At 37.4% G+C, this 27,433-nt stretch overlaps 1 protein-coding gene, 1 long non-coding RNA gene and 1 other non-coding gene across 5 annotated transcripts; 2 read left to right on the top strand and 1 right to left on the bottom strand.

The window, feature by feature from the left end:
- The first annotated feature begins 3,132 nt into the window (after positions 1 to 3,132).
- On the top strand, positions 3,133 to 3,205 carry TRNAR-ACG. Its single transcript has one exon. It is a non-coding gene; the product is annotated as a tRNA-Arg (tRNA).
- Positions 3,206 to 10,116: 6,911 nt separating this feature from the next.
- Positions 10,117 to 18,201, top strand: LOC121971344. Its single transcript, XR_006109117.1, has 3 exons — positions 10,117 to 10,417; positions 12,150 to 14,270; positions 18,062 to 18,201. It is a non-coding gene; the product is annotated as an uncharacterized LOC121971344 (long non-coding RNA).
- Positions 11,834 to 26,398, bottom strand: LOC121971343 (kinesin-like protein KIN-12E). Of its 3 annotated transcripts, none has more exons than XM_042522567.1 (37): positions 26,190 to 26,398; positions 25,400 to 26,102; positions 24,325 to 24,480; positions 24,168 to 24,251; positions 23,913 to 24,032; positions 23,726 to 23,839; positions 23,516 to 23,608; positions 23,271 to 23,431; positions 23,109 to 23,183; positions 22,895 to 22,982; positions 22,749 to 22,807; positions 22,592 to 22,655; positions 22,424 to 22,489; positions 22,162 to 22,353; positions 21,801 to 21,905; positions 21,484 to 21,719; positions 21,329 to 21,395; positions 21,178 to 21,243; positions 21,042 to 21,098; positions 20,879 to 20,958; positions 20,689 to 20,773; positions 18,411 to 20,585; positions 17,822 to 18,244; positions 15,240 to 17,690; positions 15,047 to 15,154; positions 14,812 to 14,952; positions 14,384 to 14,458; positions 14,026 to 14,268; positions 13,846 to 13,935; positions 13,525 to 13,599; positions 13,388 to 13,446; positions 13,165 to 13,276; positions 12,972 to 13,082; positions 12,725 to 12,895; positions 12,574 to 12,639; positions 12,370 to 12,492; positions 11,834 to 12,291 (listed from the first exon to the last, which is right to left on the bottom strand). In XM_042522567.1, exons 2-37 carry the CDS (start codon positions 26,099 to 26,101, stop codon positions 12,166 to 12,168), a joined length of 9,219 nt encoding a protein of 3,072 aa, XP_042378501.1. In that variant the 5' UTR covers position 26,102; positions 26,190 to 26,398; the 3' UTR covers positions 11,834 to 12,165. The 3 variants fall into 3 exon arrangements, with proteins under 3 accessions (XP_042378501.1, XP_042378502.1, XP_042378504.1); XM_042522568.1 differs by having other exon boundaries at positions 21,187 to 21,243; XM_042522570.1 differs by lacking the exons at positions 24,325 to 24,480; positions 25,400 to 26,102; positions 26,190 to 26,398 and having other exon boundaries at positions 23,913 to 24,028; positions 24,168 to 24,192.
- Positions 26,399 to 27,433: the final 1,035 nt, after the last annotated feature.

Here is a 27,433-nt window from a genome sequence, read left to right as displayed (position 1 = left end):
CCCAATCGGATGATTGCACATGCAGTCTCCATATATTGTCAAACATCGAAATTCATACATCAAGACTCAAACTTGAGCCGACTCAAGGTTAATCAACTTAGTCAATCCTAACAGAGGGATATTGCACCGACATTATTATTATTATTATTATTATTATTATTATTATTATTATTATTATTACGTCAGACTAGATGAATAAACTATATTTAAATAAAATAATAATAATAAAACTATAAAAGGCACGTTAGATGATGGCATTTAAAACTATTTACTTTCTCTATAAAAAGACATTCTTAAAAGAGGTAAAATCTTTTTTTTCCTACATATAACAATGATATCAGTATTATTTCACTAATTAAGGTCAATTATATAGATGATTTTATATATCATTGAACTATATCTTTTAATATATCACCATCTATATTTAAAGAAATTTTATTTTATTATTATTAATTAAATTTTTTTATCTATCTTTTCCTCGTTTGATGTATGTAATTGTCATAATTTCACATCGCTTAATTAAAACAGTTATTGAGATAATGATTTGCAACGAAAAACTTAAAGCAATGTTAACACCCTTGATTTTACTTAGTATCTATCTCCTTGAGGTGACTAATCTAAGAGTTCACTCCTACTTACAATATACTATGAAAACCTCCTTCTAGAAGAAGAAGAAGTCTCGTACAAGCAAATATGAGAAATACAACAAGAAATATAACAAGAATAAGAAAATAAATACAACACTAAAGGACATTTGCTCTTGATCTCTTGTTGTTGTGGATTGTCTCTTGATGCTTGGGAATGTAGCAACACTTTGCTCTAAGAATCACCAAGAATCGACGAAGAAATTTAGAGAAGAAAAGTTGTTGATTTGAATCCTTCGAACACCTTATATCCTACAAATTAGGGTTCCCAATCGATTGATCTTACTCCTAATCGATTACCATATTAGATCCGAGCAAATCTAGCCGCCAAACCTCGCAACGGTTCTTTTCTTCTTTTCTCAATCGATTAGCCAATCAATTACGCGGCTTCACGGCTTCAATCTATCACCTGATCGATTAAGAAACCCACTGTTTGTCACGAGTTTCTCCTCCCAATTGATTACCTAATCGATTGGGAAACTCAATGTTCGTCGCGAAGAAACGCTTTTAACCGATCACCTGATCGATTAGCAGCTTCAATCGATCATCTAATCTATTCAAAAGCTCATTGTTCGCTCACAAACTCTCTCAATCGATCAAGACACTTTCAATCAATCAATTACCTGATTCAATTACCTGATAGATTGACCCTCCCTCCAATCGATTCGCGAGTTTCTCCTCCCAATCGATTGGGAAACTCGCTGTTCGTTGTGAAAAAACACTTTCAATCGATCACCTGATCAATTGACAGCTTTAATCAATCACCTAATCGATTCATAAGCTCACTGTTCGCTCACAAACTCCCTCAATTGATTGAGGGAAGATTTTGACGATTACCCGATCGATCAATACACTTTCTATACTATAATTTGTCAACCAACCAATTACCTGATCGATTGCCCCCCCCCCCCCCCCCCCGTGTAGAGCTCTAAACTAGCTTTGTTTAACATTTGAGATCTCTTCATTCCAATATACAAGTCAAAAGTTATGACCTTTGGAAGTTTGCTACGTTGGAACTTCCTTATTTCATGTCAACTCTCTATTGGACTTATGACCGCCAAGTGTCCGGTCAACTTTTTATCCACTTGGACTTTCTTTTTGCTAACTTTCCGTTGAACTTTCAATCACCAAGTATGATTCTCCTCGACCCACTTGGATATTCCTCTTACCTAACCTCAGTTAGGACTTTCCCTTGCCAACGTGCGGTTCTCCCTGACTCACTTGAACTTTTCTTTGCCAAAGTGTGGTCCTCCTTAATCCACTTAGACTTTCTTTTGCCTAACCGTAGTTAGGACTTCCCTTTGTCAATGTGCGATTCTCCTTGATTCACTTGAACTTTACTTTGTCTAACCTCCAATTAAGACTTTCCCAGTAAAGTATATGATCCTCCATGATTTACTTGACTCCTCTCTCATACATTGTCAAGTATCCAATTAACCTTGATCTACTTGATTGTTTCTCACATATTGTCTAAAATATATTGTCCAAACATCAAAACTCAAACTTGAATATACTCGAGCTTAGTCAAATGATCAACCTTAACCAGAGGATGATTACACCAATAATCTCCCAATAGATGGTCATCTGGATAGATCTTCATTAATAATTCTTAATTTATCCTAATTATTGATAGAAATTTTAAATAAGATTAGATTAATCATCTCCAATAATAATCAATCTTCTATGAATGAAAGTATCTTATTCTTATCACCATTGTAAACCCACTCTTTAATTCTTTCCACTAGTTTCTACCTAAACAGATTTGCAATTTCTTTTTAACGAGTATAACTTTAAATAACGTATTATTGATTTTTATAAATCAGTAATATTATATTATTAATTTTTAAAAATCAACAACATAATAAAACAATAAAAATATAAACTCCGAATATCTTCGTACTGTATTACTACTTATTTTCAAAAATTAGTAATACAGTGACAAGATAAACTCTGAACATCTTTTTATTATGTTATTAATTTTTGAAATTAGTAATACAGTAAAAAAAATATAAACTTCGAACATCTTTTTAATATGTTATTGATTTAAATATCTTATTGATTTTCAAAAATAGCAACAAAAGATGAACTCTGGACTTCTTTTTACTGCTATGTTGATTTCTGAGTGGTTTGTAATTTTTTTTAGAAGAATAATAAAAAATGAAAAGAAAGACTATTATTTAGATATTTCCAAAATATATACGTAATTGGAAAAAATACATATTCACATTTAAATCGCCGAAGAAAACTTGGACAAAACCTTATTTTTCATTATCATTAAAAAGTGACTTATTTTTTAAAAAAATATATATATCAAAAGGCCGGCCTGCAGTAACTTTAATTAATATTAAAATAATTTAGATCAATATTTAAAAATTATTGTTATTATGATTACTTAGTAATAGAACTATGGTGTTTCTTCTATGATAATGAGATTCTTATTGATTTAAATATTCTTAATATAAAATTTAGAAACTCTTTTATCAGCACTGACTCCATGGCCCAATGGATAAGGTGCTGGTCTACGGAACCAGAGATTCTGGGTTCGATCCCCAGTGGAGTCGGATATATTTTTTGTTTTTTTTCTCCAGTTTCTAAATTATTTATTGCAATCCGGAAGCAGATTCATGTTTTTTCTGTATTATTTTCTCACTCCACTTAGCATTACTATTTTTTCTTGTTATCAATATCTAAACAATAAATTTTTTACTTTTAATTACTCTTTTAAATTATGTCATGCACTAAACAATATTTTTTGTTTTTTTTCTCCAGTTTCTAAATTATTTATTGCAATCCGGAAGCAGATTCATGTTTTTTCTGTATTATTTTCTCACTCCACTTAGCATTACTATTTTTTCTTGTTATCAATATCTAAACAATAAATTTTTTTACTTTTAATTACTCTTTTAAATTATGTCATGCACTAAACAATATTTTTTGTTTTTTTTCTCCAGTTTCTAAATTATTTATTGCAATCCGGAAGCAGATTCATGTTTTTTCTGTATTATTTTCTCACTCCACTTAGCATTACTATTTTTTCTTGTTATCAATATCTAAACAATAAATTTTTTACTTTTAATTACTCTTTTAAATTATGTCATTCACTATCAACTCTCTGTATTATTATTATTATTATTATTATTATTATTATTATTATTAATGTCGTTATGATGATAAGAAAAAAATTATATTTAAATAAAATAATAAATAGTAAACCTATAAAAGGCATTTTAAATAATAGTCTAACGGGTATTTAAAACTATATTTACTGTCTCTTTAAAAGGCATTTTAAAAAGAAAGGTAAAATCACATTTTTCTCTAAATATATTATTTATTTTACTTTGATTGCCTGCTTAACTAAGTTTCATTCTTATCAAATATTATTTGTATGCCATGATAAACATTCATTCTGCCATGGCACCTCACCCCATATATAATAATATTTTTTGGACTCTTCTCTCATGTAAGGAAGACAACACGAGAAACAGGAAGAGAAAGGCAAGCAAACACACACCATCAGTTTATTTTATTCTCATCACCTCTGTAAAACCACTCTTCAATTCTTTCAACTAGTTTCTACCTAAAAAGATTTGCAATTTTTTTTTTTTGTTTTGTTCTGTGATGCTTTGGTGAAGATTTTGAAATTCATGTTTTTTCTTGTTTTATCTTTTTTTTTCTTGCTTTGGTAAAATCTAGTCTTCACCAAATTGTCGAACGACGACGTTAAACTCTCACCAAACCGTCGAGCGCCGACGTTAAACTCTAGTTTTCACCAAACCGTCGAGCAGCGACGTTAAACGCGAGTTTACATCAAACCATCGAGCGACGACGTTAAATGTGTGTCTATATCAAATCGTCGAGCAGCGACGTTAAACGCGTGTCTCTACCAACGGTCAAGTGGCGACCTTAAACCCAAGTCCTTATCAAGTCGTCGAGCGGCGACGTTAAACGCGTGTCTGTATCAAACCGTCGAGCGGCCACGTTAAACGTGTGTGTACATCAAATCGTTGAGCGACGACATTAAACGTGTGTCTACATCAAATCGTCTAGCGGTGACGTTAAACTCGAGCCTCCACCAATTCGTCGAGCGGTGACATTAAACGCGTGTCTTCACCAACGGTCGAGCGGCAACCTTAAACCCAAGTCTTCCCTAATTATCGTACCAAATCGTTGAGCGACAACGTTAAAACCCAGTCTTCAACAAATCATTGAGTGACGACGTTAAAATGCACTTCCTCACTAACAGTCGAGCGACGACCTTAAATCTGAGCCTACCCCTATGGTCAAGTGGTTAGTCATAGATACGAGATTAGGGACATTTACAGGCAAAGAGAAGAAAAGCTGTGAGAGGAAATGCTTCGCCGAACGAGCGCGCATATATTAAAACCAAAATTCTCAAGATTACATTTCGAGATTACAGTTGCAAGATAAAAACAAAAGCTTGGCCGAACGGGCAAGCTTACATTAGGACTTCAAAAATATACAACGATCAACCTCACTTAAGATAACCAAGAGCGTCGTCGGGCAGTGACTCAGTCATTTTATCCTGATTGATGACGCTATCCTTCAAGGTCTCGGGAAGGTGGCAACCCGCCTTGAGCTGGTTGATCGTCTCATCTATTACCAGGTTGCAGAGCCGAAGATATCGAGCGACGACTTTATCATTAAACGGGTCCGAGCGGATGTAGTTCTGTCGCAATGTTGCAAATCGGTTCGGCTCGGCGTCCTGATAGATCTTCATCGCCGCTCGGGAGCCCTCCAACTTAGTCTTCACCTTCTCTAGCTCATCCCGGGCCAGCTTCAGCGCTGTGTCATTAGCAGAGAGTTGGCCCTGGAGCTAGGTTTCCCTCAATGTCCTACTCGCTCTCTCAGTCACCATAAAATCTTCAGCGTCTTTAAGCTTGCTGGCGAGATCTCGGGCCTCCTTGTTCTTCAGTTCCAGGTCCTCGATGGCTCGGTTCTTCCTAGCGGTGACCGACTCGATCTTCTTGTCAAACATGCTGACTTGCTTCTTGAGTCGGCCCAGCATCTCCTTGTAGCCGGAAGATTTAGTTCGTTCGATCTCGAGAAGCTTGATAGTCTTCTCCAGGTCGACCTTCAATCTAGCCATCTCCCTCGGATCGGCAGTGGGTTGGCTGCTGGAAATTTGGAGCTTCTGGAACTCATCCTCCAGATGAGCTAGCATGTGGCGCATGGTCAGGCTCTCCACCCAATATTACAAGCAGGTAAGAGGATTAGAGACGATCGGAGGAAAGGTAATCACAAGGAGCTTACCCCAGTTGTCATTTGGGTATGACTGTTGGCGAGCGCGCCCGAGGGCATCACTGCCGCTTGGGCTCGGGCTTCTTCCCAAACTTGGGCGAGCAGACCCCGTATGATGACTTGATGCTTAGGAGTGCTCGACCGGGTGTTCGGCTCTCTATACTCCTGCGTTGGCAGGTGAAGGATCGCCGTGATGGATCGTCGACCGCCCATAGCCAAGTGGGTCGAGGTTGTTGGGCCGATCGGCCAGGACGCAAATGCCGGGAGGATGGTTGTTCGCTGAACCCTCAATAGCCGCGAGGGCGGCATAGAAGCCAGGGGCTCCGCGGCGATAGGCTCCTGCGGCAGCTCGACCACCGAAGGAGTCCAGTCGGAGGATATCTCAGGCGTAGTCTCAGGAACAGCGGAGGGATTCGAGGTATCGACCTCAACCCTTTTGGCAGATCCCACCACCGAGGCAACAGAGCGCGAAGACTCTGTGCGACGCCTTTTATACCTTAGCAACGGCTCGCCAGAGGAATCCGACCTCTCCGAGCGGGCGATGAGCACTTGCTCGAATGGTTGCTTCACGCCACCAACAACCTCGACACTGGGGGCTTGGCTAGCTGCCCCTCCCTCACTAGGACGGGAGTCGCTGCGCTCTCGTCTTGAGAGCCAACCGGTTGTAGGCCGCGGTTCGCCAATTCCTCAACCTCGACAGCCTCGATCTTGGCGTTCTGAAGCTTTGCAAGGCCGGACATCCGAGCGCGCATCATGACTTCGGCTGCAAAAGAAGTAGAAGAATCAGTTAGAATCAAAGGAGAAATGTACTTGGAATTTCTTACCTAAGCCGGTCGGGAGCCCGGTGAGGATCGGACTCAGGCCAAAAATGTGCATCACGCCCTCAAACAGTAGCTTGTGGATGCCATACTTCTGGCGGGCCAGCATGGAGGTGGCATGAAGGTAGTCCGAACGGCTCTTGTATTTCTTCAGATCGGGTTGAGGTGGTAAGCCGACCTACCAGCGAGTCCGGAAGCTCGGCCATTAGGGGAGGCATACAAAAAAGAAATATTCCTTCCAATATTTATTGGAAGTCGATGTTTTGTCGAAGAAAACCAACCCGATTCGAGACTATAACAGGAAGGTACCCGGTTCGGACTATTTGGGGTAATAGAAGTAATGAAAGGCTTGAGGGGTCAAAGGGATGTCGTGCAGCCGGAATAACACAATGACGTCGCACAGAAGGCGAAATGAATTCGATACAAGTTGTGGAAGGGGAACACTAAAATAATTACAGACTTCGATGATGAAGGGATGGATAGGGAAGCGGAGACCGACCACAAATTGGTTTCGGAACAGACAAATAGTGTCGGTCGGTGGTTTATTTGGCCGATCGGATGAGGAAGCTAAAATGATCTTGTGATCAGGAGGAATCTCAAAAGTGTTTTTAAGGTTCTCAACGTCATCCTCATCGAACCGGGTCTCCATGATGGTGTACCAGAGTCCGGGAGGGGGGTCCGACGACTGAGAAGAGTTCGCCATTGCGATAGAAAGCAAAAATAGCGAAGGAAATGCGAAGGAAGAAGCAAAAAGATCATCGGAAAGACACCGGGAGCAAGAAGAGGCCGGCGATCGAAAGAGAATAAGAGAAGGAAGCTTACAGGACGAGGATCGTCGAAGCAGAAACAGAGAAGTGGTCGACAACACGCAGAAGGCCACCGGAGAACACACAAAACCGCCGGAGAGCGCGCACAGAATCGCCGGAGAACATGTGCACAGGATCGCAGGAAAATGCAAGTGCAGGAGCACGAGAGTAAAGAAGGCGGTGCGCCAGCGAGCTCATATACCCAAGGCTCGGCCGACCGGAGCCGTCCAATCTAGGTCGCGAAAACCAATGTAAAGATCTGACTGTTGAATTTAAACCGCCAAACATCACCATCAATGTCTGTCACGTCAGACGTGCGACGACTGTGAGTCTGACACGTGGCGTGCTATCACTGGGTGACAATTAAGAACGACATGGGAACCTATTCTGCCTTAATGAAAAATGATTTGCATGAATTTCAAGATATTCGGGTGGCGTTAGTCGAGCCCCCGCTCGCCTAAGACAGCCGAAGGAAAAATTCTACAAGGGCAAACCTTTGTTCTACCGATCGGATCAAAGAAGCATGATGCTCAGCCGAGCGACTACTTTCAGAAGGCAGATCGGCGAGGATCAGGTATGGCCAACTGGAGGCTATACAATGATGAAGGCTAATCGGAAAGAAATCGACGCACACTGGTCCAGTCAGTCGAACTGCAACCTCCTTTAACTAGACATGAAGGGGAGGCTTGTGATGCGTTGATAAGGAGGGAGGGCCCCACTCCGTTGCCATGATGGAGGTCAGTGTCATGGTAGGGGCTAGTCAAGGCGACCAAACTCCCCTAGACCACTGTCCGATCGGGTAACACGATCGCCCCAGCGGGATAAGGGAGACCCGATCCGAAATCATAACAGCTCGGCGAGGTTTCGAGCTTCCGACACTCATAAAGACTTTGGGTATCTATAAGAGCACGCCGAGCGGCATCCTCGCTCGGCCTTATATAGAGCTATAAGAGCATAGCGGATTTATGACCGAACTATGCAGAAATAGAAAGGCGGCCGAGCAACTTTCTCAAGACAGCGGAAGCGCCAGTCGAACGGCCTCCCCACTCGGCCAGAGAACACACTCAGCCGAGCCGAGCAGCTATCCTGCTCGGCCCAGTAAAAAGACATTGCTAGCTGGATATTATCTTTTTGGGAGCATGTGCCGCTGACAAGTGGCATGGTCGGTGGTTGGTTCAGACAGAAGATCGTACGGCAGAAGCTTCCACTATTACTTCGGAGATATGCTCGATTCGTTAAAGTATTTTGTTAGGGACACTTTATCGATACATCTTTTCAGGAAATCTCGAGAAGCGTGCACACGTGCTACAGGAGCCCTATATAAAGGAGGCCCAAGTTTCAGCAGAGGTATGTGATAATCTACTGTTGCTGCTACTATTCTTTACTTTGTTCTGCTTCCACACATCGCCGGTGACTGAGTTGAGCATCGGAAGAACATCGTCGGGGACCTCTTCCCTGATTCGACACTGACGCAGTTGTGATTGCAGAGTCTCAAGGAGTCGACATGTGGTCAACCGGAGCATCACGTTTTCAATTTCCGTCACCTCAACTATCGGACAGGATCAAACAGCATAATAAAATAATAAAAATATAAAGTCCGAATATCTTCCTACTGTGTTACTACTTATTTTCAAAAATTAGTAATATAGTAACAAGATAAACTCTGAACATCTTTTAATATCTTTTATTATGTTGTTAATTTTTGAAATTAGTAATACAGTAAAAAAAATATAAACTTCGAACATCTTTTTAATATGTTATTGATTTTAATATCTTACTGAATTTCAAAAATAGCAATAAAAGATAAACTCTGGACTTCTTTTTACTGCTATGTTGATTTCTGAGTGGTTTGTAATTTTTTTTAGATGAATAGTAAAAAATGAAAAGAAAGACTATTATTTAGATATTTCTAAAACTATATACGTAATTAGAAAATAAATACATATTCACCTACTTAGTTGTTTAAATCGCCAAAGAAAACTTGGACAAAACCTTATTTTTCATTATCATTAAAAAGTGACTTATTTTTAAAAAATATATATATATCAAAAGACCGGCGTGCAGTAACTTTTATGTTGGAGCGACTTGGACTAAATTTAATTAAATTGCAGTGACTTTAATTAATATTTAAATAATTTAGATCAATATTAAAAAATTATTGTTATTATGATTACTTAGTAATAGAATTATGGTGTTTCTTTTAGATTCTTATTAATTTAAATATACTTAATATAAATTTTAGAAACCCTTTACCAATAATGACCCCATGGCCCAATGGATAAGGTGCTGGTCTACGGAACTAGAGATTCTGGCTTCGATCCCCAGTGGAGTCGATTTTCTTTTTGTTTTTTTTCGCCAGTTTCTAAATTATTTATCGCAATCCTGAACCAGATTCATGTTTTTTTCTATATTATTTTCTCACTCCACTTAGCTTTACTAGTTTTTTCTTGTTATCAATATCTAAACAATAAATTTTTTACTTTTAATTAAAAACAAAAAGAAAACCGACCCCATATATAATAATATTTTTTGGACTCTTCTCTCATGTAAGGAAGACAACACGAGAAACAGGAAGAGAAAGGCAAGCAAACACACACCATCAGTTTATTTTATTCTTATCACCTCTGTAAAACCACTCTTCAATTCTTTCAACTAGTTTCTACCTAAAAAGATTTGCAATTTTTTTTTTGTTTTGTTCTGTGATGCTTTGGTGAAGATTTTGAAATTCATGTTTTTTCTTGTTTTTATCTTTTTTTTTTCTACTAAAATTTGATGCAGCAGCTTCTGCTACAACTGGTAGCATACTTTTTGAGTTTTTGATGAAATAAAGTAACAGAAGAAAGAAAAATTAGCATGAAGTTTGATGCAGCAGCAGCTTCTGATTATCTCTGTAAGATTTCTTCTTTTATCTAATTTCCAACTAGAGTGTGCATCTTTGATCAATAATTTGTCAGTCATTTATGTTCTTTTTGGTTCATGTTTTTGTCAGCTAAAAAGTTTGATGTTTTGTTTTCCAGTTTAGCCTTTTAATTTAGGGTTCATGTTCAGATGAATACTTCTTAGTCAATCCAAACAGTTGGCACTAACATAGCTCAATGATGAGACAAGGAATGACTCGAATCACCGAATTCTTGTAGTCGAAATTATGTGAGACAATTTAAGCTTATTGAAACTAGCTTATTATTCTAAAAATATTGTTTGTTATTAGTAGGGGTGATCACGAATCGGGTTAGTTCGGTTGTTGGGGTAAAAAACTATCCGACCCTACTAGATCAGATAATGTAATATCAGGACCTACATCCGGTCCTATATCCGGCGGTTCTTATGTGATAGATATCCGACGGGTTGTCAGTTATTTGGATATCCGACCCTATATCCAATGAAATATAAAATATAAATATAAGTACAACAAAAAAAATAAAATATTTTAAGATGATAATAGACATTACTCATTATACGTTGTAGCAGCTAATCGGAAATAGCTACTATAACATGTAGCAGTTTATCGACAGTAGCTACTATAACGTGTAGCAACTTATCAATAGTAGTAACTACAAGTAGAGGTGATCGTGGATCGGATTGGTTCGATTATTGGGATAAAAAATTATCCGGCCCTACTAGATCAGATAATGCAATATCAGGACCCTACATCCGGCCCTATATTCGGTGGATTATTTTTTTTCGATTCGGTTCGGGTCGGTATAAGCGGGTTGGTCGGTTTGACGGGTTGACTGCTCACCCCTAGTTATTAGTGACTCTTAGACAGTGTTAAAGAATCTATGTTTGATCAGTCATCGGCTATGAATTCATTATAGCTGATCCTACCCATGCTCATAGTGTATCAGTGGATGACGAAACATGGGTAGAAGAATAAATAACTAAGATATCTACCAGCTTTAAACATATAGATGGGCAATTAAAATATCACAAATATACTATCTTTTGCTAGGATTTCGTGAACAAGCTCGATTATCAACTTGTTAAGAGTTCATTCATATTAAAAACTAAATAAGATATACAAGCCTGAAAACATGGGCTCAGGTTATTAATATTCACCAACAAATCTCATTAACAAACTATTGATTGAATTGTCTAGAGTTGTGGTTTAAATGTTAGTTCTTCAGTTTTATATTTAAATATATTTAAAATATATAGTATCTACAATTTTATTGCATCAATGTTATAACTAAACTATTATAAGGACAATAATATCTCTAACTGAAGTTGATGATAGTAAAAGCTCAATAACAATAATGGAAATATACATGGAATTAATAGCAGTGCATGAAAAATTGCACAACAAACATAAAAGAACTTCATTTTTTCTTCATATTATTTACGGTATAAAAGAATAATTATAATTCCACAAGAATCAAGAAGGCCAACTTGACTACTTAATCTAAGCTATTTCAATATTGGAGCCAACTTGACTACTGGTCCTAAGCTCAGCAGGGAGTATCCTCAGTCAGCAAACTGCTAACAAGTGATGACACCATTTCTATTTTAATTCATTCAAGCAGGCTTACTTTTTTTTTTCCATATGATCTTCCAGGAAAATTTCATCCTATAATTACTGAAATTTCATAATGTGCCTCGAATTTCAAGTTGTTTGTGCCTTGTAGCATACCATTTATGTCGTTATGAGGACACACTGGGAGATCGTGATGTGCTTGAAGATAGGTAGTTCTCATGGGTCTTCAAGTGCTGTGGAGAAATTTGTTGCAGAAGATGGCAGAGCCGGATCTTCTCATCGAGTAGTTTGCACTGAAAAGGTGTGTGACTCAACATCAGCAAAGCGATTGCATCCGGTGGAATTTTAAGAGTTTGTGTTCAAAGTCAAACCTTTAGTTTGAAATCTTCCAATTCATTTTCCAATGAATTGATATGGTTCTTTAGTCGACATAAACCTTCCTCTGCAGCTGAGGGGTGGTTTGAATTGTTTGTTGGCTCACTTAAACCAGCAGCCTGCACTCATGTTCATACACAAAAAATTAGTCTTTGTATGCAAACAATGAAAAATATTAGCACTAGAGTGCTGGAACCGACCTTCAAAATAGAGGTACACAAGCTCAACAACTTCTGGGCTAACTGTATCCTTTCGCTTTCACTTTCCTGGTTTAGTATCCACAAACATTGCTGAGAAAATATGCTAAATTTTGCATGTGTGTTAACTACACAATGCTAGTAGTTTACAGACCTCTAGTTCCTTCCTCAGTTGCTCTTCTTCATCAAAGTCAATGTAAGGACCCTTTCCACTAGATGATCGGTAGCGAGCAAGCTCTTCCTTCACTCGTGAAAGAATTTGCTCAGATCTCTTCAATCTAAGGGTCATATCTTCATTTTCTATCTTTAACATGGTGTTCTCTTCCTGTTTATTATGACAAATGCTGGAATATGACATTGAATCTTCCATGATGAAATCCATGTTCGATATTGGGTCATACCTTAATTTTAGCATGGTGATGGATGCGGTGCTGGAAATTTTGATGATTTGAAAACTTCTTGACTTCATCCTCAAGTTCCATGATCATCTTCTTGTATTTTGTATTTTCAACCTACAAAAATTATAATGTTTTATGGCTACAAATAGAACAGAAACTAAAGATAGAAATCCATAAATAAAATAGGTGATTGTACCTTTAGCATTTCATTTTCAGTGTTAAGGAACTGTTCCCGCTGTCGAAGCTTTTCCGCCATCATTCGTGCATTTGCCATTTCACTGTGTTTTTGTTTAATCTCATGCAACCAACTACCAACAAGAAGAAAGGGGTTAAAATGTTTTACAAAGGCGCACACACACACCACTATATCCTCTAAGGGAAAGGTAATTGCTGTTCATCGTATCACAATTCACACGTACCTTTGCCTTTCTTCAATAAACTCATTGAGCTCCTTCTTGAGCTTGCTGATGTCGTCTTCCTAGATAAAAGTGAAACAAAAGATTGTCAGGGAGAAGAGATTTTATTGCAGATTATTAGTGTCAGAAGAAAAAAAAACCTTTAGCCCAGATCGAGTGCTTTGAGTTTGAGATGTTTCTTTCATCTTAGGTGTTTCAGGTTCATCTAACAAGGACTGCCACGAGAGAAAAGAATAGTCAGAGACTGCCAATAGACAACTTATTTGAACAACTGCACTTTATATCTGTAGTCCAGTTCACATGATATGTTGTTGCATATTTATTACACATGAACAGATATCATAAATAATAAAAATACCAATCGAAGATCTCTCATTTTATATTTAAAAAAGAAGATTAGTAATGATTCATGTAAGCAAATTTTAAAGTTTGTCTTAAAAGTAAAAATGTTTGCATCTGACCGTCATGTCTAACTTGACACCTATGAGATCCCTGATAACATCATGTGTCATACTCTCTGCTTGTGCTAGTCTTGTATTCAGCATGAAGATCTGAAAGAAATGAACAGTTTTGTTGTTTTCTTTTCCTTTTTCACCTAAAACACATTCATGAACGATAATATAAGCACAATGGAAATATACCTCCTTTTGTCGGCTTGCAGCTAATGATTCAAGTTCCTCAATCTTGTGCCTTGCAGCAGTTAAGTCCTCATCTTTCTCAGAGTTTATTTGTTGTACTAATCCCAAGCCAATGCATTTAAATGGGGAACTTGATCCTCTAGGCTTTGCTGAACTTTTCTCTGATTTCATTGTGGATGAACTTGCAGCATTGGAGGATGTTGGGTCTCCATTGACTTGTTGGGCCATAGCCTCCAATTCCCTAAACTGTACGTGTTTTCTATTAGCCAGAAATTATCTATAACAGCTGAACGTCATGATCCAGAACATACAATCGTAGAGAAATATGCTGTCCATTTAGCTGTGCATAAGAATGTCTTACCTTTTGTTTGTACTCTCTTGCCTGTGCCTCTGCATGCATATTCAGCTCAGATATGTGAGCTTTGAATTGGACAATCTGTGTAAATGAAAATGTAGAATTTAGCAGCTTAAACTACAAGGAGCAAGTTTTATGTTCGCCAAACATGTAAACATTTCTTTTAAGTCTGCTGGAAAAACACTTAATTTCTAGTTTCCACATTTATTTAAAAAGTGATTTATGTTTCAATTTTAAAGCATCTCTCTGATGATATGAAACGTTCATGAATTATTGCTACAGCAATAATCTTAGCATGACAGTACGAAACAAATGATGCTAACTATTGACTCAAGAACCAAACTGGACAGTTTTTAACACAGTAATTTGGTTTGTTGATACCTTTCAATGGACACAAAGAAGACATTATAAGTTTAGTGAGTTCAGGGTCACACCTCTGCATCTCTTTTTACAATTTCTTTCTGAAGAACTTGTACATTCTGCTGCACAACGTGATCCCGCACCGAATGAAGTTCAAGTTCAATTTCTTCTCTCTGCAATCGCTGTTTTTCTGCTTCCTCTTTAACAATATCAGCCTTTTTATTGAAAGAACAATATGAAAGTTCTATCAAGAAGAATATACAAGAAATTTTACAAGAGAAAAAAAAAAGCAACTTCAGATAAGGTTACCTGGTTTTCTAATGCATACACTGTGCACTCTAGCTCCTCAATAGACTGTTCCAATAGCTTGACCTCTTCTTCCTTTTCTTCAGCATACGCTGTTCTTGCTTTTGCTATCTGTGAATAAGGTTGGATAGTTTCGTCAACCATAATCTTGTTAGTAAATAACTAGATGCATTTCAGGAACACTGGACATACAAACCTGGCGAGCTTCCGTTGCAATAGCTTCATTTTCTTCAGCTTGAGCTTGTAACATTTCCATCTTTTCTTTCAAGGCAAGCACCTCGGAATCAAGTTGATCCTTTTCTTCTTTATGCTTGCTTATTTCATTCTGCAAATCTTCAATTATATTGTTCCTTTCACCAATTGCCGTGCTCAAATCAAGTATGTCTTCTTCCAGCCTTTCAATAACTACTCCCTTCCCTTTTATATCTTCCTCCAGGGAGGACTTCATATTAGAAACTTGCTGCATGTGAGATTTCAGCTCATAATTCTCAGCATATATTATGGTTAACATCTCATTCTTTTCTGCAAGTTGACATTCAAGAGATGATATTAAATCATTTTTCTCTAACAGTTTAGCCTCTAGCCTCTTCCACTGACAAACAGCTTCATCCAGTTCATGTGATCTCGATTTAAGTTCATCCTCTAAAGACTCTATTGTTGTAGCCATCTCCTTGAGTTCATCCTCTTGATCCTTCTCAATAGATGCATGCTCCTGTAATAAACTCAAATCAAACAGAATGCCTTTTATAATTTCATCTTTATGCATCAACTCTGACTGAAATTGAGAATTCTCAGAAACCAAGGTTTTCATAGCTATCCCTAAAATATCTATTTCATCAATGAACTTTTTTGCCATTGTGCTATGCTCAAAATTATCCCGATGCATCCTCTCCATCATTAAAAGGAACATACCATCAATTTCATGGAATAATCTACTCACAGTGAGATCTATGTATTGAGCTAACTCAGAGCCATGCCTAATCCTGTGGCCAAGCATATAAAAAGTTCCAGTATTCTCAGTCTGCACTGAAAGTAGTTTGTTTTTCAACCAGTCATTCTCAGACTTTAAGGACTTTGTTTCCTCGCTCTGAATGTTAAAAAATTCAGTTTTTGTACCAAGTTCCTTAGATATAACAGTATGAGCATTTACTAAATCCCGTAGTTCCACTGTTTTCCTGCTTAGATCTGATTCTAGATATGTTGTAAAAGCTTCCAGTGAGTAAACTTTGTCCTGCAACTCTTTGGTGATTTTCAAATGATCTTCCTGCAGCTCCAGTAGTTCAATCTTCATTTTTTCATTTTCATTGTACAAGAAATGCATCTCCTTGCAGTGTAATTCACCATTGACTTTGCTTAAGATTAGTTCTAACTTAATGTTTTCAATCATGGAATTGGAAATGCATATCTCTCTTTCTAACTCAGCTATGCGTGAAGCCATTTGGTTATTACCAAGCATATTCAGCTCCAGCTCTGAAAAAAGAACAAGTAATTCAATTTCATTTGCAAATGAATCAGTGATAATCAACTCAGTTCTGTGATTCGTCAAGTTTTCTATGAGTTCAGAATCTTTGCAGCATCTCTTATTGCCAATGATAGAAACATCTGGTTCCATCTGAATTTTGGGTTCATCATGAAGTAGATCTAACTCTTGCCTAAAGGAACTAATAAGCATTCCATTCACCATCTGCACTTCACTCAATAGTTGTGTTTTAGCTTCAAGTTCCTTTTCTTTTTCCGCCAAAAGTTTCTCCTGGCTTGACAATACTGTTAGTCCAATCCTGTTTTTGTCATCCAAATCTTTCATCAAGACACTAAGTTCAGAAACAATGGAGTTTGATCTAGCCAACATTGATGCTTCTTGCAATTGCAATTTCAAAATTTTATTTTCAAATATATTCAGCCTCTCATTGAATTCATTTGTTTCAGCTTCCTTTCTTGCAATGCGGTTGAAACCATTATTGATGTCAACTAGCAACTTACCCTTAAGAATGCTACACATTTCAAGTTCTTTTTTGGATTTAACATTGCGTTCGCTCAGATCAGCAATTACAATATTAGACCTACAAAGCCCATGTTGAAGCAATCTATTCTCCATGTCGAGCCCAGTTATTCTCTCTATCAAGATTCCCATGTGACAAAGATGCAACACAGATAGAGCACAATCCTTCCGGATTATCTCACACCAAGTCTCTTCCAAACAACTTCTGGTCGACTCTTTGTATTCTTGAACATGGGATTTTATTAATTCAAGCTCTTGTGCTAGAGACTCAAAATTATCAGTAAAAGCCTCCTGTGTATTCCTGTAAACATCTTCTAGATCCAGAACTAAATCCTTTGTGTGTATGAGTGTTGATTTGAAATTCTTCTCCAAGGATTTATATTCTTTCTCCTTCATTTCTAAAGAAAGTTTTAAACATTGCATCTCATCAACCAAACATTCTTTTTCATAGCATAATGTGGTTTTGGTGTCCTGGAGTTGCTCTATATCAAGTTTTGCTGTTTCATTTGCTTGCAGCAGCATGTTGACCATGATATCAGCCTCTTGCATTGTTGCTTGAGCCTCCTCAACCTTAGCTAGAAGATGAATAGCCTCAATTGATTTCTGTGCTGCCATAGCCTTTGTATCATTCACTTCAATCTCGAGCGCCTAGACAAAACATATTATATGTATGATAATGATAGTGTAAAAAAATTACTTTTCATATGCCATAAGAAAGCAAATTAACTGATAGTGTTAATTATATAAAACTTTCATTCATAATGAACAATAAACAATACCTCTTTGGTCTTCTGCCAGTAGGTACTATTTTCCGTAGTATTGTTTTCCATGGACTGAAGCTTATTTTCCAACTGCTGCAATCCAAGTTTGAAAACTTCTTCTTTTTCGACCATCTCAAATTTCAGTTGAAGAACATCATCTCTAAGTTTTGCAATAAATGTTTGACTTAACTTCTTAGACTTCTTAAGTTGTTTATTTTCCTCCACTACTTGAACCATCTGAGTCTGTACATCCTGTAGGTTTCTAACTGCAGTCTGCATTTCCTCCATCATGGATTGTTTTTCAAAGGAGTTTTCTGACATATATCCACAAGAAGACTCGCACTCAGTATTGCTCAGTAATTTGTCAGAGCCAACATTTAATAGGCCTCTAACAATTTGCAGCTCATGCTTCTCAGAATCAGGGATCATGTTATCCTTCATCTGCAAATCCATTTGACATATGATCAGTAAAGAGTTAAACAGAAAGAAATCAGATACAAATTTTTGAAGAACGTCAAGAGCAATGAAGTTTGTGCAGATAAGATAACACAGGTTTCTAGTGTTGCTTGAATATCAAATGCAAATGTAAAAAAAGGCATTATCTTACTTGGTCCACTGAAATGTGGCTTTCACCTTTAGTACATCTTCCAACACTCTGTACTTCAGCACGGCCAGTAACTGGTTCTGACACATCATTCATACAAGATTTAATAGCATTCAGTCTAGATTTGAACTCATTTATACATCTTGTAACTTTTGAAAGCTTATCATCCTCTTTCCTTTCCATTTTCTCCAATTCCCGGGCTCTTTCCTGGTCCTTGAAAAGTTGTTTTAGTTCGGCAATGATATCTTCATTCTGCTTCAATTTCATGCTAAGAGCCTGTATTTCTTTCTCCGCATTGACATTCAAAATAATTTGATGGTGTAATACACTCTCTTTCTCTGAAATTACTTCTTTCGATTCATCAATCAGGAGTTTCACATGTGCAATCTCACGAAGATGGACTTCATTCATCTCGGACAACTTGCCCACAGTCATGAATGCAGCAGTGGCACATAGCTCAGATTTCTTAATTTGTTCTTCATTATCTTCAATCTTCTTCTCGAATTCTGAAAGAATAGATTCCTTCTCTGCTATATCTGAGGACAGTCGAACTATCTCTCTTTCTTTGTCATGACTTTCCTGCAGTTGAGCCTCAAGCAGGAGTTTCACATGTGCAATCTCACGAAGATGGACTTCATTCATCTCGGACAACTTGCCCACAGTCATGAATGCAGCAGTGGCACATAGCTCAGATTTCTTAATTTGTTCTTCATTAGCTTCAATCTTCTTCTCGAATTCTGAAAGAATAGATTCCTTCTCTGCTATATCTGAGGACAGTCGAACTATCTCTCTTTCTTTGTCATGACTTTCCTGCAGCTGAGCCTCAAGCAGGAGTTTCACTTGTGCAATCTCACGAAGATGGACTTCATTCATCTCGGACAACTTGCCGACAGTCATGAATGCAACAGTGGCACAAAGCTCAGATTTCTTAATTTGTTCTTCATTAGCTTCAATCTTCTTCTTTAATTCTGTAAGAGTAGATTCCTTCTCTTCTATATCTGAGGAAAGTCGAACTATCTCTCTTTCTTTGTCATTACTTTCCTGCAGTTGAGCCTCAGTTATTGCAAGTGTTGCTCCCTTTAAAGAGCTCAACTTCTGTTCCATGTCACCCCTTATGCCCTGTGCCGCCTCCAAGCTTTTCTGAAGTTCTTCTATAAGCAGATCTCTATCAGAAATGCTCCTAATTATCCTCCCAACTTGCTCACCTATCCAATTCCTTTGTGGAAAGGAATCAGAAATGGAAGCCATCTGATCAGTTGCTTTGTCAAGAGAATTATTTCCATCAGCAAGAATATTCATAATTTCAGATGCTAAGGCTTTCCAATTATCAGCCAAGGACCTTAGCTCCCTCTCTTTTTCATCAACCACTTCATGAAGCTTTCCATTCTCCTCATTTACCAGACACAGTCTTACCTGATGCTCTTTCAGTTCAGCTTCTAAAGCAATCAGGTTCTGCTTACAAATGGCCTCATTCTTTTTGCTATCATCTGCTTGTTTCTGAAGTGCTACAAGTTCTTCCTGCAAGCATACAATCACCTCAGCAGTCTCTATCTCAACCTGTCTCCGGACTTCCTCCATTTCTTGTTCGAGAGAAATTTGAGATACCTGATCACTTAACCTAATGTTCAGATCTCTTGCCTTTTCTAGAGAAACTTGCATTTTTCTCAGTTTAATTTGCAATGGCGAATCCTCAATATCATGACTTTGAAGAGGAACGTCTTTCTGCTCCCCTTGAACTAATGACAGCTGTGTTATCTCATTGGAATGGAAAGAAAGCTGGTTTCTCAATAAGGATATCTCCTCATCTTGCTTCTTTAAAAGTTCTTCTTGCTGGTCGCACTTGTCCCTTGTCCCTTCAAGGTCATTTATTAGCAATATTTGTTCTGATTCAATTGCTTCAATTATGGATCTTGCATCTTTTAGTTCATTCTTTATATCATCGTACTGCTTAGTCATATATAATACCCTTTCTTTAGCCGATTTAAACTCATTATTAGAATGATCAGCTCTTTCCTCCACCAGTGTACGAGATGATCTCTCCTCTGCTAGGATTGTTTTGACTATATCCAACTCCAGCTGCAAATTCAAAATTTCCTCAACTTGCTTAGCTATATCATGTGAGCATTCTGCCTTCGATTGGTAGAATTGGTGTTCTATTTGATATGATTCTAACTTTCCCTGAAGATAACAAGAGCATTATTTACATACCATGCTAGATAAAGAATAACACTATGAAAAGAAGACAAGGTGGGCAAAGGATATGATTGGTAGTCTTGCATACACTGTTTTGATGCTCGAGGCTGGCATGCTGAACATGATTGGCAGACATAGTATCATTTAGTTCAGCATGAAGATTGTTTATCTCTCTGAAAGACACAAATTAATGAATAAGTAATGGAAGAGGAAAGCAAGCATAAGCGTGTAAGGTGAAAATGGTACAAGCAGCATTTTGTAGGTATATCTGCATTTACCTAGTGAGCCTTTCATTTGTTTCTAAGCAAGACTGGAGCTCACTCTTGCAACTTTCTAACTCTTGATTGGTCTTGTTTAACTGAGACAACAAAAAATAATTGACAAAAGAAATATAATATAGAGAACTTTCAAAATGAAGTTCATTTTGCAAAGTGACATTACTTGTGCAAACAATGATTCACTATCTCGGGATGAACAAGCAAATAAGGAATTTCCAGCCTGATGACTCAATCAGAGAACAAATGTAAGCTCAAAGGAAAAATAAATATAAAGACTAGAATTTGTAAAGGAGCATTACCTGGCCTACCATGTCAGACTTCAAAAGTTGATCAAGCTCAGATTTTCCATCAAAGACTTGAATAAGCTGCCATGAGAAAGCAAATATGAGGAAACGTCAATATTTGAATCAGATGTGCAAGTTAAATTGATGAGAGAATGATTATGGAAACCTTATTGCGCAACTCTGTTATGTCAGTCAATAAAAATTCTCTCTCTCCTTCGCAAAAGTCCTGGTACCTGTCAAGGAATATCATGAAAAGAAATAACTGAATCAAAAATGGAAGGATACAAAATCAGGCAGCTATTAGTTCATGTTTTGTCTTACCTTCGCAGTTGATCTAAGAGCCTGATGTTTTCCAAAGCAAAGCGAGTCACTTCAGGATTCCTATCAACTTTTGCACGAAGTAATTGCATCTCCTCTGAAAGAGCAGCCTTTTCCTCCAATAAATATGAATCAATTGGCATTTGGCCTTCCAAAATACTTTCCATTCGTCGGATCTTGTCCTCCCGAAATTTCAGCATCATTTTAGTACTTTGAGTATCCTCCTCTCTTTGTCGAACCTGTCAAACAGTAAATGTTACTAAAAATACCTTGCGAATTAATCAGAATTTTTTTCCATGCTAACTCCAAAAAAAACTTACCAGACGGTTTAACTGTTCAATTTCAGCTTCGAGTTGCTTGATTGTTGTGTCGGCCATTTTCTCTCTTCGAAGTGCACCAGCTAGAATAGCTTCCAGTGACTTCAACTGGATTATAAATCATAAAAACTTCAAGCATACTTATTCTTATTCTATTTCATGAGAAATTTCATCTGGTTAGGACTTGAATTTTGTAACAAGCATTTAGTTCCTCTAGAGACACTACAAAGGAATTAATGCATCTTCACTATAGTTATGACTTATGGATTCATGGCCCATGGTAAGGAAAATTTCCTGTCTTTTTTCTTTGCAAGAATACATGAAACAATAAGCTCAGGTTGCCACAACTTGTGGCATAGCATACCTGCTTCATTGAAACTTTTATGCTGTTCAAATTGTCATCAGTCTGCAACTCATCAACATTTGCTTCAGTCATTATTGGGAACCTCTCCACAGAAATATCATCAGCAGTTTCACTCTTACAATCTTCAAAAATTGCTGTTCTAAATGATAAAGATCTTGAGACATTTTGACGTTTAAGAACCGCTAGTTCCTCCTGTCATTGTCAGTTTAAATTAGACATGAATGCTATTTCAAATGAAATAGTTATATGAAAACTAGTCCACCTTTAACAAGCGTATTTGTTGCCTCAATGCAATTACATCTCCTGAAGCATCTTCATTTACAACAGCCTTATATTATGAAGAAGGAAATGAATAAGCTAAAATATAACAAAAAGTTAAAAAAGAACAATCAAATCCTAAATCAAGAAACCATAAGCCATATAGAATTACATTGTTCTGAATGAGTCTTGATCGCTGGGCAAATTTAAGGGTACTTAGAGTCTCATTAGCGGAGCTATATTCAGATAACAAGATATCAGTTTGCATCCATGAGTTGTATCATAAGAACTTGCAAGGAGAAAATAATTCAGTGAAGCAGTCATTTTACCATATGGAAGGGCTGACATTTGCAATTATCATGGTTTTAGAATTGCCACCTAGAGAATCCTGTGATGATGACAGACATGAATAAGTTAGCTTTGACGAAACTGGCATAAGCACTAAGTATGATAAAGTCATTCAATTATTTCTCACTTGGAGGAGAAACGTAAGCCTTGAATCCCTGTAAGGAACATGTCTCTGCTTCCCATGAGCCACATCAGCTAAAACCATTATCACATGACTGAAAACACATCCAAGTGAGAGACATAAAATTACACTTCTGTTCCAAGTGAAGCAAAAGGTGTTGCATGGCAAAAAAAAACAACAGTTAAATAAATACTCAAGCATTATATTAATTGTTAGATACCCTAGTGTTGATAAGGATTTATTAATATTCACAGCTTCCTTCAGGCGTTCACCTTCAGCCCCTGAGGTTTTCTGTCTGTTAAAATTTGTATATTAAGCATTAAAACCTCTGCATGAATTACCCATAGGTAATGTTGCAATAACCTATTTTGCCACATCATACCTTTCAGAACCAGCTAGATCAACAAGATTTAGTCTTGCAAATCGTAAGTTCATGGTCGAATCTTTTTCCCATCTACTCTCAATTATACAAGTAAAAACACTGTGTGAACGACTGCTCTCACGGTTCATATTTGTCGCTGCCACTTTCCTGTTTGCAGCACCCTAGTAGAAGGATTTACAAGTTTTTCAACCAACATCAAGTAAGGTTTAATAATGATGGACTTTTAATTCAAAAATAGCAATCACCTGTATGAGAAGCTTCAGAATGTCATGGACATTCTCCACTACATACTCAGAAAGGTTTTCTACATAAACACCTTTCCTAATATCTTCCCGCAGCTATTCAGGAAGGAACATGCAAAAAAGAAACAAAGAATTATAGCACTAGCTAAAAAGAAACAACTTTGGAGGTTATAAAGATCGCACAGGTCTCTACTCAGAGACAATTGAGCTTACAAGTAGATTGCTGCAGGAAGGATCTAGAAGATCAGTAATTTGTTCATTGTAAATTTCAAGGAAAGAACACTTGCAACTGTACTTTATGTTTTCATCTCTCCTGCTTTCTTCCTCCTGCTTGAGGAAAGAACTACCAATTATTCCCTACAAAACCCACATTATATTATCAGTAATAGAAATACATTACCGCTTTGATTCTTGCAAACAGAAATTCAAATATCCTTGGAGTCATTCCACGATTCAGACTAGGTTTCACTTCTAGTTCACCAAACTCTCCGAGCATCGTATATGTTTTTCCACTTCCTGTCTATTGTAAGAAATGTAAAGTTCAAACAATGAGTATCAATAACAAACATATCAGAAGATAAACATAAAAGTAAATATATCTATAAAAAAACACTAGCATCTGATTTAAACATGCAATGTGGAATGTGGAAGGTACCTGTCCATATGCGAACACACAACTATTATATCCAGACATGCAATTCTCAACCATTGGCAAACCAGCAACTCGAAAAAGCATCTCCTGCACATAACTCCAAGGTATTAATCAAAGGATGATTGACAATTATCAAAAATTCAATTCAAGACTAGAATACCTGATTGATTGTTTCACAGGCTACATAGTCGAATGTAAATCGAGTTTCTGGTTGTCCTATCCAAGTGATGTTATGTGCACTTTCTTGCTTCAAGCATCTACGGAAACCTTGGAGGTTTTTCTCTGTAGTATTAAGTGGACGAACACGAATGACAACCTAAAAATATACAAAAAAAAATTATTTCACACTGCTAATCTTGCAAATATGCAGATCAGATTACTGGCTTATCTGTTGAGTTAGAAGCTTAAATGATATTCTTATTCTTTCTTGCATCAATTCACCTAGTATTTTTTTAGTATAATGTGGAATTTAGATACATGTCATCATTCCAAATGCAAAATTTTAAGAATGTTGAATCTGAAGCTATCTTGGTATATATCGTATATGGTATATGCCACTAGCATTTAATTTTTTGCTTCTCTCTAAAACAAATATATAGAGGTTCATGAAGAAAAAAAGAACAGGTAGACATGGAAAAACCATTGAGTAACGCCAATCTAAGATAATTTTTTTGCAGTTTTCTCAAACAAAATTGATAACTAGTTCAAATCAGTAGAATGAAGATATTATGAACCATTATTAGACAGATATTTGATATTTGAAACCAGATATCTTGCCAAGAATAGATACATTCTTTTTCTAGTAAGCACTATCACTACATAGATAAGATCTAAAGAAGTCTGAAATCTGTCTTTAATACCCAAATGGTCGTATGTGAATGCACAGAACTAAGCCTATTGCTACAACAGCCCGTATCCTTAATTGAGTTGATGTGAGAGTACAGGAATGATCCAACAAGTCTAGTACAGCCACAACATAAGCATAATGACAAGGATGGATCATGGAGCAAGCATACGTGGATATGTAATTGATTCTTCATATCCTTATCTTCCATGTTTGATGTGTCAGTATATCTTGGAAGGAATTAGATGACAATCAATTCATGACCAATGCTACAAAAGCTGTGCTTTTGAAACGTCATTTGTGTTTGTTGTTTGGCACAACTTCCAAAAACAAACAAATTTTGTAGGCTAAACAAAAATAAATAAATAAATAAATAAATAAAACACGGCACCTGAACATTATGATCCATCCAGAACGATGGATCCTCCTTCAGCTCAAAGTGAGGAACTTCGAGTGAATTCACTACAGACGGCGTGGTGACCAACAATGGTGCCACTTTTGAAGCCATACTAATTGTCCTACTCCCCACACTAAGTGGAGGACGAGTGTTGCTGAAACCAGAGTTGGCAGGCTTCGAGACACTCTTCGTTGGGGTACTTTGAGTGGAACTGCAATCTGAATGCACTGACGACGCCCTCCCAGTTGTCCTACATGCCCGAGGTGTATTCAACCCGTATCCACCACCTGGACCACGGCATAACGGCGGAAGGTGGCTGTTAGGCCCATGACAGCTCAGATCGTCGCCACACTCCGCTCCACTCGCTCCCAATTCCCCCTTCGTCGCCAAACTGAACCTGCGCCGACCCGTCATTTTTTCAGGCGTGCGGAACTGCAAGTGAGACGAGTCTGGACCATTCGCCTGGCTCTTCGAGGGAGTCGTCTCCAGCTTCCTTCTCAAAATCGTTCCTTGATCCACCCCCGTACTAGGGTTTTGGTCCTGTATCGTCAAAAGAGGCGCCCGACCTGGGTCGGATTCAGGCTGAGAATCCGGCGGGTGTGAGGGATCTGCAGCAAGGTTCTCATCGTTGCTCTCCGAGGTGTGCGCCTTCCCAGCGTTTGAGTGCCGGCGAAAAATCCTCAGATCCCGCAACATTCTAAAGAAAAAACAAGTAAATTTCACCTAAAACACAACGTAATGCAAATCAAAACCGACAGAATGGCGAGAGGGAAAAGAAAAATACCTGAACCAGGAATTCAGGAACGAGATCCGGAGTGAAGAATCGTGTAGAAACAAATCCAAATGGTCGAAGAGGCTGGATCTAGCCGGATCTAGCTGGATCTGAGGTCGGCAGATCTCGGCGGAGTCGTCGTCTGTCTCTTCCTCCTTCCCCTTCACAGAGGCGAGTTCGAGCGGAACGGCTATAGAAAAACTCGAGAAGGGCAGAGGATTTTGAATTTGGGAGGAGGGACGAGAAATGGACGGGATTCGACGCGGATTTGAAATGGACGGTTCCGACGTGGCGAGGGTTTGAATTCAGGGGTAATTTGGAGAAGAAAAAGAATACTCTGTTTTTGACCGTTTCTTTTGGTGGCTAGTTAAAATTAATTTCAAATAACCCCACACTTTTAGGGGCTAGTTAAAAGGACACCACCCTTAATTATGGGATCGTGAAAATAGTGTCTCTCACATAATTTAATATTTGACATACCTTCTGTGCAATAGTTTAAATCAACTTTCAAATTTCTCATACCAAGATTCAATGATGTTGTAGGAGCTACAACATTAAAATCAATAAAACAGCATAAGGAGAATTGAGGCTGAAACAATAGGGACAATTCGAACTTTTAGAGTCAACTGTGTTGGACTATAAACCAATCAAGTCCAGCTAAATTTTATAATGTTAAAACTTATTTGATAAAATAATCAAATTAAATTAAATCAAGTCTAAAAATAAATCACATCCCTGAAATGATTATTTAAACTTAACTTAATTTCTTTTTTACAAACTAAGTTTAATTCAAACTTAGCTTGAGTTTAATTTATTTATATGTTATCCATTTTTTAATTCAAACTTATTGTTTGAAATTTTTATATTTTTAAACTTGTTTAATTGGTTGTTGATCTTAATAATACAAATTTATATGTTCATTTTAAAATTTTATTTATTTATTATGTTGATAGAAATTTCATAAACATTATTCATGAATAGTACACGATCTATATTCTAGAATGTTAACACAAATATGTTCAAGTTTATTTATTTAGTTTAACAAATTATTCAAATTTGTTAATGTAATTGACATCATAAATAAGCTCTTCCATAAGACGGTCATCTGAGGATTAATCAGCATAAATTGAATATATGATGTCGACTAAAAAATAAAAAAATAAACTCTTGCCCCTGAGACAATGGTGCAGCGGCGGAGCACTTTCTCAATTTCCCAAGCATCTAAGAATCAATATTTTATTTATTTACAATCCTAG

The sequence above is a fragment of the Zingiber officinale genome, chromosome 4A, assembly GCF_018446385.1.
Source record: "Zingiber officinale cultivar Zhangliang chromosome 4A, Zo_v1.1, whole genome shotgun sequence".
NCBI lineage: Eukaryota > Viridiplantae > Streptophyta > Magnoliopsida > Zingiberales > Zingiberaceae > Zingiber > Zingiber officinale.
This window is presented reverse-complemented; position numbering and strand designations above follow the sequence as displayed.